At 40.3% G+C, this 12,234-nt stretch overlaps 1 protein-coding gene across 3 annotated transcripts in view; it reads right to left on the bottom strand.

Annotated features, from left to right (window-relative positions):
- The window catches only part of otud7b (OTU deubiquitinase 7B), a 59,175-nt gene that overhangs the window by 6,480 nt on the left and 40,461 nt on the right, over positions 1-12,234 (bottom strand). For 2 of the 3 annotated variants that reach the window (XM_036135467.1, XM_036135469.1), the window contains exons 9-11: positions 4,157-4,306; positions 1,482-1,599; positions 337-415 (exon numbers count right to left, since the gene is read on the bottom strand). In XM_036135467.1, coding sequence (XP_035991360.1) covers positions 337-415; positions 1,482-1,599; positions 4,157-4,306 — 347 coding nt within the window. The remainder of the gene's footprint in view (positions 1-336; positions 416-1,481; positions 1,600-4,156; positions 4,307-12,234) is intronic. The other variant, XM_036135468.1, reaches the window with a different exon arrangement.

Genomic DNA, 12,234 nt, shown 5'->3' with positions numbered 1-12,234 from the left:
GCGTCACTTCCTCCCGTCCTTCTAAGACAGAACCCATTAAAATATTCAGCTAAACTAATGACCTTCCCCGAACGAAGATTATTAAAATAATAAACATACTTCTGGCTAGAAATGTCTTTAAAATGCATGTAAACACAGCTGTTCTGCTTAAATGTTTAACGTAGGCTGGGTTGCTATAATATTCTGAGATATTGCACGTCAGATATTGACGGGAGGGATGGGGCCAACTTGTGACGCTGAGGGAACCTGACCAAGCGTCCACATATGATGAGTAGGTTAGTGAGAATGTGTTGGACGGGGTGGGTGGGGGGGTGGGTTGGGGGCACATCTTGTTACCTCGCATGGCAGCGGCAGCCAGGTGACGGTCAGGTAGGTGTGCAACATCTGGAGCTTGGCCTCCAGGGAGAGCGCCACGCTGCATGAAGAAGAGAAAAAACCAACCAGGTTCAGTTCAGATGACAAAAGGATTGAGTTACGCATTAAAAACTTCAGGCTTGCACAGGTGGAGGGATTGCTGCAACCAGCCTGTAAAAGTGCTGAAAGTTCCTTTAAATCAAGGTTAAAAACACATTTGTTCAGGATTGCCTTTAACTGTTCTAATTAAACTGTTTTACTGAAACATCATTAGTTTAACTTTGTAGTCCAACTGTTTTAGTTTCCATTTTCTCATGTTTTATTTTGTTTCATTTCTTGTACATTTTTTTCCAACTTGTTTTTATTTTCATAGAATTTAATCATGTAAAGCACTTTGTACTGAAATGTGCTAAACAAATAAATTTCCTTGCCTTCAGGATTGAATCTGAATAGTTATGACTGGACTGATTTTATTTCTGTACACACATTTAGTCGGTTGTGTCAAATGCGCCGAGGTGAAAATAGTGTGAACTGGTGGCAAATTTAAAAAATAAAACTGAATTTAATGTTGGTCGGGCTGCCAATTGTACTATTTAAATACATTTAGAGAATAAAAGGGGGGGGGGGGGGATAGGTCAGAATCAGAATGAGCTTTAATATCTAGTAGTATTTGGTGTTTAGGTGCTGCACAGACAAACATATAGTTGACCTGATAAATGTAGAAATATATAAAACAATCACTGGGCTCATAATGTTGTGGATTCACATCGATAAACTCTTAACTTCATGACCTTCAGACACACTTTTAAAATCAGACACAAGCAGCTGAGGCAACCAAGGTCATTTTTCCACAGAGCTGCTATTTTTGGTTCCTGCTCCTCTGGTTCATTCACTGAAGGTATTTCAGGGCTAATCTTATTGTCAGTGTCAGCGGGCGTCTCTAATCTGCCGTCAGCGGCCGATCCCTGCAGGAAGCACAGCTGCATGTGAGCGCGCTCACACCCGTAAACACGTGACGCAGCTTTTTGTCCGCGTCGTTTGGGACCTCTCTGTAGATAAGTGGGTTAGGAGGAACCAGCCGAGCCCATGTGACCTCACAGCCCGACGGGTTAACTCTGTACGTTTACCTCGCCAGCATCACGTTGTCCGAGTCGTCTTTGCCCCATTCCCAGTCCTTCCCAGGATCCACGGCAAAGTGCAGAGGCAGCATTTTGTGCTCCGAGTCGGTGAGCGGAATCACAACTGCTGGTGGGAACAAGAAAGACAGAAAAAAATAAATAAAATTATGCTTAAACGCCTGAACTGGGTGAAGAGTGATTTGCATTGTTTGTTATTATTTCAGCTTTTAACTTTTTGTTCTCTGTCATTTTTCTTTCCATAGAAGGTACACCTGGTCTGGCGTTCTGTTAGCTGTGATATCTTCAGGGGAGGCAGATCATCCACTATTACCATCTAACATAGAAAGTACTCCTGGGTCAATGTGAGCTTCTGAGCTTTCTGTGTCTCTGCTCTGTCTTCACTAACATAGAAAGTACTCCTGGGTCAATGTGAGCTTCTGTGCTTTCTGTGTCTCTGCTCTGTCTTCTCTAACATAGAAAGTACTCCTGGGTCAATGTGAGCTTCTGTGCTTTCTGTGTCTCTGCTCTGACTTCTCTAACATAGAAAGTACTCCTGGGTCAATGTGAGCTTCTGTGCTTTCTGTGTCTCTGCTCTGTCTTCTCTAAGCCCCAGTGGGTCGAGGCAGATGAGCGTTCACACTGAGCCTGGTTCTGGTGGAGGTTCTCCTCCCTGTTAAAGGGGAGTTTTCCTCTCCACTGTCGCTTCATGCATGCTCAGTATGAGGGATTGCTGCAAAGCCATCAACAATGCAGACGACTGTCCACTGTGGCTCTACGCTCTTTCAGGAGGAGTGAATGCTGCTTGGAGAGACTTGATGCAACCTGCTGGGTTTCCTTAGAGAGGAAACTTTCTGACCAACCTGGAGGATCTGATTGAGTCTGACTTTGGAAAGAGACTTGAGATGATATGTGTTTCATGAATTGGTGCTATATAAATATAATTAAAGAGTGTGACAATTTTAATCTGCATTGCAGTTTACCTTTCTGGTTGTGATCGTTAATGTCTTAATTTGACAATCTGACGATAACTTTAGCAGAAATATTCACTTCCTGCCTTGATCAAACACCATCTGTGCTTGACCTGAGTGAAAAGCTCAGCATGGACACATTTCACTATTTTACCCCCATCCTGACATCAGAACCGACTGAGAAAAAAAACAAAAAAAAAAAAACTTATGGATTCCCAGAGAAATACCTTCATCTAGCACAGACTGTCTGAGGGAAAGTTTTCAAGCTCAGGGCGTCGTCAGCAACAGGGTGGATGAGCCGTTTTGCTCCATTAGCTCCGCTCGCCCACAGGCAACACGGGTTTTGGTGAAGAAAACGGGGATTTTTCAACAACTCAGTTTTATAAAATGTGGTGTTAGACTGGACTGAAGGGATGACAGAGCGGTCCCGTTCGCTCACACAAGCTTTATAGATCAACTGAAGAGGTTAATGAGTGACAACACTTCTAAGAAAGCATTAGCAGGAATATGTAGCATTAGTGGACTTTACCCTGCGGGCTGGTATTATAGCACGTCTGATGAGTTTCACACAACTCATTCAGATTTATACATATATTTGTTTTAAATGAGTGGATGAGCGAGTTATTTATTTCTATGTATATATAATTCAACTTACTTTACAGTCTCTGTGTCATTATTATTGCTTATGTTTGTGTTTGCTCACTGCAAAAGGGGAAATAAAAGTAAGTAAAATTTTCTTAAATGAGTGGATTTTCCCTTGATTTGAGCAGCTAAATAAGACTATTTGCCAATGGAATGAGTATTTTTGCCCCTGAAATAAGATAATTAGATACCCCGCACTTGAAATAAGGTGATGAAGATGAAATTTTCTTATTTTAAGTGCAAAACTCTTATTCCATTGGCAAATAGTCTTATTTAGCTGCTCAAATCAAGAAAAAAAAATACACTCATTTCAAGAAAACTTTACTTACTTTTAGTTTCATTTTTGTAGTCCTGAACCACCCGAGTGACAAATAAATCTATCCCAGGTCAGACGGGGAGGTATAGTCCCTCCAGCGGGTTCTGGATCTTCCCTGGGTTCTACTCTGAGCTCCCCCTGGTGAAATCCCACTGATTCCAGCCACTTGTACCCAGGTTCTCATTCTTTCCATCATGATCCAGACCTAACGGCCAGAAATGTGAATCAAGAGCTTTGCTTTTTGGCTCAGCTCTCTTTAACGCTCCAGACTGGAGCAGCTGGAGGGTTGCTGATGGAGCAGCCCCCATCAGTCTGTCCATCTCTGCTCCGTCCATCACTGGTCAACAAGACAACAAGATACTTAAAATTCTGGAAGTAGAAACGGATCAACGGCCCAGAGAGGGCAGAGGACCAGATGATACAAGTTAATTCTGCTTTATTCTGTTAGCTAAAGGATGACGAGGAGTAAATGTGAAGACAATCCTTTAAGAGCAGCCGGACTTTATTTCTGGTTGATGAGATTCATTGTAACTGATGACAGGTGTGAACTCAACAAGCCTGAAAGCTGAAACCGAGTCACTTTGAGGATGTCCACACTTATGCAACCAGTTTAGTCGAGCTATTTTTGGCCCCTTTTCCTCTAATATAATTGTTTGTTGTTCCTTGAACTGAATAAAAGTTCAGAGATGATTTATCAGGTCCCTTGAAAACCTGCCATTTGTACATGTCTGAGTTACTGTAGATGTCCAGAGTCTCACCTTGATCTTTGGAGCCGTCCTTCTGCTCCATGGAGACCAGGGCAGAGAAGTGTGCCTGGTCATATGCCAGGACCAGGGGAGAGCGATGGCACTTGGCAGCCGGCACTTCCAGCGGTAGGTAGATGCCTCCGAACGGGATGGGAGCAAAGGCTGTAGCAGAGAAATGAGGACATTAAATACTAGAATAAAATACGTCCTCGGTTTCCAAAAGCAAAAAGGGGCACAGGCATGTTTTTTGCTTTTTATTTATTTATTTAGACGTCAGTAGCTCCCTCTGGCTGCATACAAAGATTTTATGAAAGATTTTCACATCCTGCTGGAGTATTAGTTGTTATTTTGGTGTTTTATGCTTTGTTTTTTTGCTCAGTTTGTTAGTAAATAATGCCTTTCATGATTATTTTTAATAACAGAGGAAGTATGTACTAATGAGCAGCAGGGGTTAAAACAAGGAAGCTGCTAACGGCTATTAGCATCTTCCAGCAAAACAATGAATAAAAGTCCAAGATCCAGTGAAAAAGTGCTAAAAAGAAAAATATGATTCCAAGAAGCAAAAGCCTGGAATGTCTCTGGGAATCCAGTCTGAACGTTGGTGTTCACTGAATCAGACGCTAAACCTGCAGAGGCTCAGATGTGACGTAGAGATGACTTACATGAGTAAATGTTCTGATACGAGGCTCTTTAAGTTGCTGTAGATCGGTTTATTTAATTAATAACGGTTGGTTTTGATCACGCCGAGCTGCTGCTTTACTGCGAGGCATTGCAGAGGGTCAGGCTCAGTCTGGCATTATTTAATTTTGATTTATTAATTAAGCAAACCAGCATTATGACAGTTCTATGATACTGCCAGTAGATGGCGCCTCATCTGTTTACATCTGGGGATATTTATCCACAAAAAAGGCCATAAAACATTATCAGGATGGAGGCTAGGTGTAAATAACCTTATTTTATCATGATCAAACGGTTTCTGGTATTTTTTCTATAAGCATCTAATGTGTCTATATACCTTTAAGAAAATAAAAAAGGTCAAAATATAAGGAAAGAATTTTTCTGATCAAATCAAACATCAACTAATGATTTTTTCCCCCCCACTTGCTTTCAGTTCCTAACAAGACAGAAATATATTTATTAGAGATGCACAGCATACCTGCGTTAGCATCGCTATCGCCTGCTGTTATTTTTTAAACAGTATCAGTGAAACTGGGCCGATATTAGTAACTGGTGTGTAACTGAAGCAGAGAAGCACTGCTGGCGGTGCTGTGGTTTCTTCATGATGTCGAAAGGGCAGGGAAATATATATGTATTTATAAAATATCGGCAGATATCAGTGATTGGCTGTAACAGCAACACAGAGGTACAACGGGTTCCCCAACTAACGGGTTTTGTTGCTTCAACTTGAGAGCCAGCTTCAGACATCCGACCAGTGGTGGCACCATGGAGAACAATAAAGGAGAGTGAAGGGAGATTTTATAAGAAATAAACGACGCGCAGATAAAAGAAATGTTAGGGAATTATGAGAAACTTTTAGACTTCAAAAGAAACGCTAAGAAGTTGCTGATGAGTAAGCGACGGCATGATTTAATGACATTTAGAGACACTCAGAGGGAGGAGGAGACAGGTTTTTATTGAAAACCGCTGCAGATGAAAGTGAGGAAAGCGTGGCGGAAAGAGCAAAAATACGTAAATGAGATTCAGTTTTTCAGCCCTTCTCCTCTACCTGCGTGAGCATCTTCATGCCATCAGATCTCCAGGGTAAATACATTTGTTGGAGGCCATGTGGAACCAATATGGCCAATCATTTTGTGAAATGAAATATGTAAGATGATGGGAGTGAAATTTGACTACTCTTTTATTACTTTTTATCACAAATACCTGCTAAAGATCCTTTTGGCATGTAGTAGAAAGGCTATAACCAGAAGATGGCTCCAAACCAACCCCCACACTGCAAAATGGGAACTAAAACTAAAAATTTGGCGGACTTCCTGTTTGCGGTAAGGCGTATTGCGTCACTTCCTGTTGTTGCTGTGTGAACGACGGAGCTTTGCTCCAGGCTCTCTCGCTTTTTATCTTTAAACCTCTTTGCTGTAACATCTGTTTCCAAACATAAGTACTTTTAAAACATTGTCTGTGGCTGCTCATCACGTTTGGGAACTCCTCGTGTTTCACACGGTTTGTTCTTTGGCGTGGTAATAGGGCGTTAGCCTAGCTTTAGCCTAGCGTTAGCCTAGCGCTAGCCAAGCCTTAGCCTCATAATGGCTTCTCCGGCTCTGACTAAGTCTCCTATCTGCTGCTCTCTGTGTCAGATGTTCAGTTATTCCTCTGCCTCCTTTAGTGATGATGGTACATGTAATAAATGTAGTGTTTTTGTAGCTTTGGAGGCGAGGGTGTCAGAATTGGAGACCCGGCTCCGTGCTGTTGAAAAACCAGCTGATAGCCGCTCTTTTGCTAGCGCGGAGCCGCATAGAGTAACTTCACGTAGCGAACCTAAAGCAGTAGCACCCGAGCAGCCTGGTAACCAGGCTGGCTGGGTGACAGTTCGTAGGAAGCATAGCTCTAGATTACAGACCCCAGATCACCACCAACCCATCTGCGTTTCTAATAAATTTTCCCCTCTGAGCGACAATCTCGCCGAGGAGCCGACCTTAATTATTGGCAGCTCCATAATGAGAAATGTGGCACTAAAGAAACCAGGGACCATAGTTAAATGCCTACCAGGGGCCAGAACAGGCGACATAGAATCCTACCTAAAACTACTGGCTAAGGATAAGCGTAAATACCGCAAAATTGTTATTCACGCTGGCGGTAATGACACCCGGTCACGCCGATCAGAGGTCACCAAAGTTGGTGTTGCTTCGGTTTGTGAGTTTGCTAAAACTATGTCGAACTCTGTAATTTTCTCTGGTCCCCTGCCTGATCTGACCAGTGATGACATGTTTAGCCGCATGTCATCATTCAACCGCTGGTTGTCTAGGTGGTGTCCAGAAAACGACGTGGGCTACATTGATAACTGGAGAACTTTCTGGGGAAAACCTGGTCTGATCCGGAGAGACGGCATCCATCCTACTTTGGATGGTGCAGCTCTTCTTTCTAGGAATCTGGCCGGATTTATTAGTTCTCCTAAATGCTGACAACCCAGGGTCCAGACCAGGAAGCAGAGCCGTAGTTTAACACACCTCTCTGCAGCTTCTGTACTGTTACCCACCCATTATCCTATTGAGACGGTGTCTTTCCCACGACCAAAACTTAACAGATCAAAAACTGATCTAAAAGGAACAAATCATAAAAACCTAATAAAAATCAATATGATTCACCTTGAACCTAAAAATAAAATAATAAAATGTGGTCTATTAAATATAAGGTCTCTCCCTCCAAAGACTTTGTTAGTTAATGAATTGATTTCTGATAATCAGATTGATTTGTTTTGTCTCACAGAAACCTGGCTACAAGAGGACTACGTTAGTATAAATGAGTCAACCCCCTCCAGTTATTCAAATTTCCACATTCCCAGATCTGTGGGAAGAGGAGGAGGAGTGGCAACTATCTTTCAGTCTGATTTATTAATTAGTCCCAGGCCAACTAATAATTACAGTTCTTTTGAACATTTAACCCTCGGTTTCCCTCATCCAAACTGCAAAGCAATAAAACCTCTTCTGTTTGTTGTTTTGTATCGTCCACCAGGCCCTTACACTCAGTTTTTGGATGAGTTGTCAGATTTCTTATCTGATTTGGTGTTAAATACTGATAAGGTTATTATAGTGGGTGATTTTAACATCCATGTTGACACTGAATGTGATAACCTTAGTGTAGCCTTTAAAACTATCCTAGATTCAATTGGTTTTGTTCAAAATGTGCATAAACCGACGCACTCTCGGCTCCATACTTTAGACCTTGTTCTGACATATGGCATTGATTGTGAAGAATTAACAGTATTCTCTCACAACCCTGTCCTGTCTGATCATTTTTTAATAACATTTGAGTTTAATCTAACTGAATTCTCCACCCCCAAAAGAGGGTTCCATTATAGTAGATTTTTATCGGATAATGCTGTATCAAAACTTAAAGAGTCTGTCCCCTTCTTAATATCCTCAGTATTGCAGAAATGCCCTGTAGATGGCAGCATTGCTGTTTCTTCCCATTCACAAATCGATACCTTTGCTAACAATGTGACTTCCTCATTGCGTTCTGCATTAGACAATGTAGCTCCCTTGAAAAAGAAGGTGATTATTCACAGAAAGCTGGCTCCTTGGTTTAATTCAGAGCTGCGTTCCTTGAAGCACAATGTTAGGAAATTGGAGAGAAAATGGCGCTCTACACACCAAGAGGAATCCTACTTAATCTGGAGGGACAGACTATTGTTGTATAACAAGACCCTCCGCAGAGTTAGAGTAGCATATTTTTCATCATTAATTGAAGAGAATAAAAATAATCCTAGATTTCTCTTTAGTACAGTTGCCAAACTTACCCAGAGCCACAGCTCTGTTGATCCATCCATTCCCTTAGCTCTTAGTAGTAATGATTTTATGGGATTCTTCATAAATAAAATTGATGCCATTAAAAATAAAATAATTGGCATCCTCCCAAACATGATTACCTCGTCCTCAGTAAGTGAGGCAGCATTGGAGGAATCTTTAGAATCTGCGCAGTGTTTGAACTGTTTAGAAGCAGTAGAGCTTTCTGAGCTATCTAAAATTTTAGCTTCATCTAAACCTTCTACCTGTATGTTAGACCCAATCCCAACCAAGTTGTTTAAGGACATATTCCCTTTGATCAGTGGCACTATTTTAGACATGATTAATCTATCCTTAGTAAATGGATATGTACCACAGGTTTTGAAAGTAGCTGTTATTAAACCTTTACTTAAGAAACCTTCCCTTGATCAAGATGAGTTAGTAAATTACAGACCTATATCTAATCTTCTTTTCTAATCTAAAATTCTTGAGAAAGTAGTTGCTAATCAACTTTGTGAACATTTACAAAGTAATGACCTACTTGAGGAGTTTCAGTCAGGCTTCAGAGCTCATCATAGCACTGAAACAGCTCTGGTGAAGGTCACTAATGATATTCTCATGGCCTCAGATAATGGACTTGTGTCTATACTTGTCCTGTTAGATCTCAGTGCTGCGTTTGATACAGTTGATCACAATATTCTCCTACAAAGACTTGAACATACTGTAGGGATTAAGGGGAAAGCATTAGGCTGGTTTAAATCTTATCTGTCAGACAGATTCCAATTTGTTCATGTTAATAATAAATCTTCCTCAAACTCTAGGGTCACCTGTGGAGTACCACAGGGTTCAGTCCTTGGACCAATTCTCTTTACTATATATATGCTTCCGATAGGCAAAATTATCAGACAGCATGGGATTAATTTCCACTGTTATGCTGATGATACTCAGCTATATTTATCCATAAATCCTGATGAATCCAATCAATTACTTCGACTGCAGTCATGTCTTGATGACATCAAAAGCTGGATGACTTTAAATTTCCTGCATCTAAATTCTGACAAGACCGAAGTTTTAATCTTTGGGCCAGAGTCCTCAAAAAATAAACTTCTTAACCAATCACTTAATCTGGGTGGCATTAACCTGGCCTCTGGTAATAAAGTAAAAAATCTTGGTGTTATTTTTGACCAAGACATGTCATTTAAATCCCATATTAAACAGGTTTCCAGAGTTTCCTTTTTTCACCTCCGGAATATCGCCAAAATTAGAAACATTCTGTCCAGGAGTGATGCTGAAAAACTGGTCCATGCATTTGTTACTTCAAGGCTGGACTATTGTAATTCTTTACTATCAGGAAGTCCACAAAATGCAGTTCAAAGCCTTCAGCTGATCCAAAATGCTGCAGCAAGAGTTCTGATGAAAATCAACAAGAGGGATCATATTTCTCCAATTTTAGCTTCCCTTCATTGGCTTCCTGTTAAATCAAGAATAGAATTTAAAATTCTTCTTCTAACGTATAAAGCCCTTAATAATCAAGCTCCATCATATATCAGAGCTCTGATTACCCCGTATGTTCCTAACAGAGCACTTCGCTCTCAGACTGCAGGTCTGCTGGTGGTTCCTAGAGTCTCTAAAAGTAGAATGGGAGGCAGATCCTTTAGCTATCAGGCTCCTCTCCTGTGGAACCAACTTCCAGTTTTGGTCCGTGAGGCAGACACCCTGTCTACTTTTAAGACTAGGCTTAAAACTTTTCTTTTTGACAAAAATTATAACTAGTGACTCATGTTACTCTCAGCTACCTTTATAGTTTTACTGCTATAGGCTTAGGTTACTGGAGTATATCAGGATCTAATTTTCTCACTATATTGAGTTCTACTGTTCTTCAATTATGCATTATGTGTTGTCATTTCTGCTTTAACTTTCTGTTCTCTCTCTTTTCTCTTCATAGTAGGTACACCTGGTCTGGCGTTCTGTTAACTTTGACATCATCCAGAGAAGACGACTCACCTGCTACCACCATCTAATGTAGAACAGATTACTAGATCAATGTGTGCTTCTGTGCTTTTTTGTTTCTCTTGTTGTGTCTCTGTTCTGTCTTCTGTAACCCCAGTCGGTCGAGGCAGATGACCGTTCATACTGAGCCCGGTTCTGCCGGAGGTTTTTTTTCCCGTTAATGGGTGGTTTTTCTTCCCACTGTCGCTTCATGCTTGCTCAGTATGAGGGATTGCAGCAAAGCCATGTACAATGCAGATGACTCTTCCTGTGGCTCTACGGTTCCCCAGGAGTGAATGCTGCTTGTCGGGACTTTGATGCAATCAACTGGTTTCCTTATATAGGAAATTTTTGACCAATCTGTATAATCTGACCCAATCTGTATAATATGATTGAACTTGACTTTGTAAAGTGCCTTGAGATGACATGTTTCATGATTTGGCGCTATATAAATAAAATTGAATTGAATTGAATTGAATTGAATACACCTTGATGTATGGAAATGAACGAGCTGTGACACCATGATGTTACACCCATGAATATCTTTTCTTTTTTTTCTTTCCTTTCTGTTCAAAATTCAAAATCTGAAATAAAAAGTAAAAAAAAAAGGTAAATAAATGCTGCACATTTTACTGTATTTATTAAAACCAGTTTATTTCAGTGCATTCTATTGTGTTGTGTGTTTATTTAGAAGTAGCAACATTTTTATCATTCGTAACCACGTAACCAAACATTTGTGTTGTTTTTGATTACATGGTTTTGAATAAGAAAAAGGGGTCCAGATCAGATTAAAAGCATTTCTATGTATTTCATTGGGGGAAGCCGATTTGACTTACGAGTGATTTAAATTCTTCAGATTTTTCCAATCAGATCATATGACAGCTGAACATGATCAAACCCAACTACTACTTCACTTATTAATTTTAATTTCCCTTTGGGATTCAGAAAGTATATTTTTATTGAATTAACAGGTATCACGTCTACAAGTAGGAGACAACGCAAAGAATCAACGTTAAACTGGACTTTTAGGTAATTACAAACATAATCTTAAACACACAGGCTGGACCCATTTTTATTCAACTAACAAAGATAAAAAAATAAACAAATCATCATCCTTGAAGCTTAAATCCTTTTTTCTGTCTCAAACTCTGTTACCGTTGGCATTTTCTACAGATCAAACTAAAGGAAAGGGAACTGATTGCATCTCTGTGACAGAACCCCTAATGATCACATTAATAATTCATTGTTTGCAGAGTTTCTGTTATCTGGCAGCACAATAATGGTTCATTCCTTGAGATTAGCAGCTTTTTATGTCCTAATGCTCCACAGGTCAGAGTTAGCAGGCTTAAACAAACCAGCTTCCTCTGAAAACCACTAGGGCTGAACGATTTTGGAAAATAATCTAATTGCGATTCTTTTTCTTAATATTGTGATTTAGTGCAATTTTTTCCCCAGTTTAATTTATCATGTCTTTTTAAACATATGCAAACAACAAATTAATTTGTTTCCTCGCCGTGCGGATTAGTTGCCAAAAGACCCACAGCATCTAAACTCAGAGCAGTAATGATTGCGTTCTGCCTACAATATATTTCAACCAAAATTGCAATTTTGACTTTTCTATGCATTAACCACAAGCAACAAAAA

This window comes from Fundulus heteroclitus, chromosome 3 (assembly GCF_011125445.2).
Source record: "Fundulus heteroclitus isolate FHET01 chromosome 3, MU-UCD_Fhet_4.1, whole genome shotgun sequence".
In the NCBI taxonomy this organism is placed as follows: Eukaryota; Metazoa; Chordata; class Actinopteri; order Cyprinodontiformes; family Fundulidae; genus Fundulus; species Fundulus heteroclitus.
Note: the sequence above shows the minus strand (reverse complement) of the source record. Positions and strands in the feature narration are given on the sequence as shown.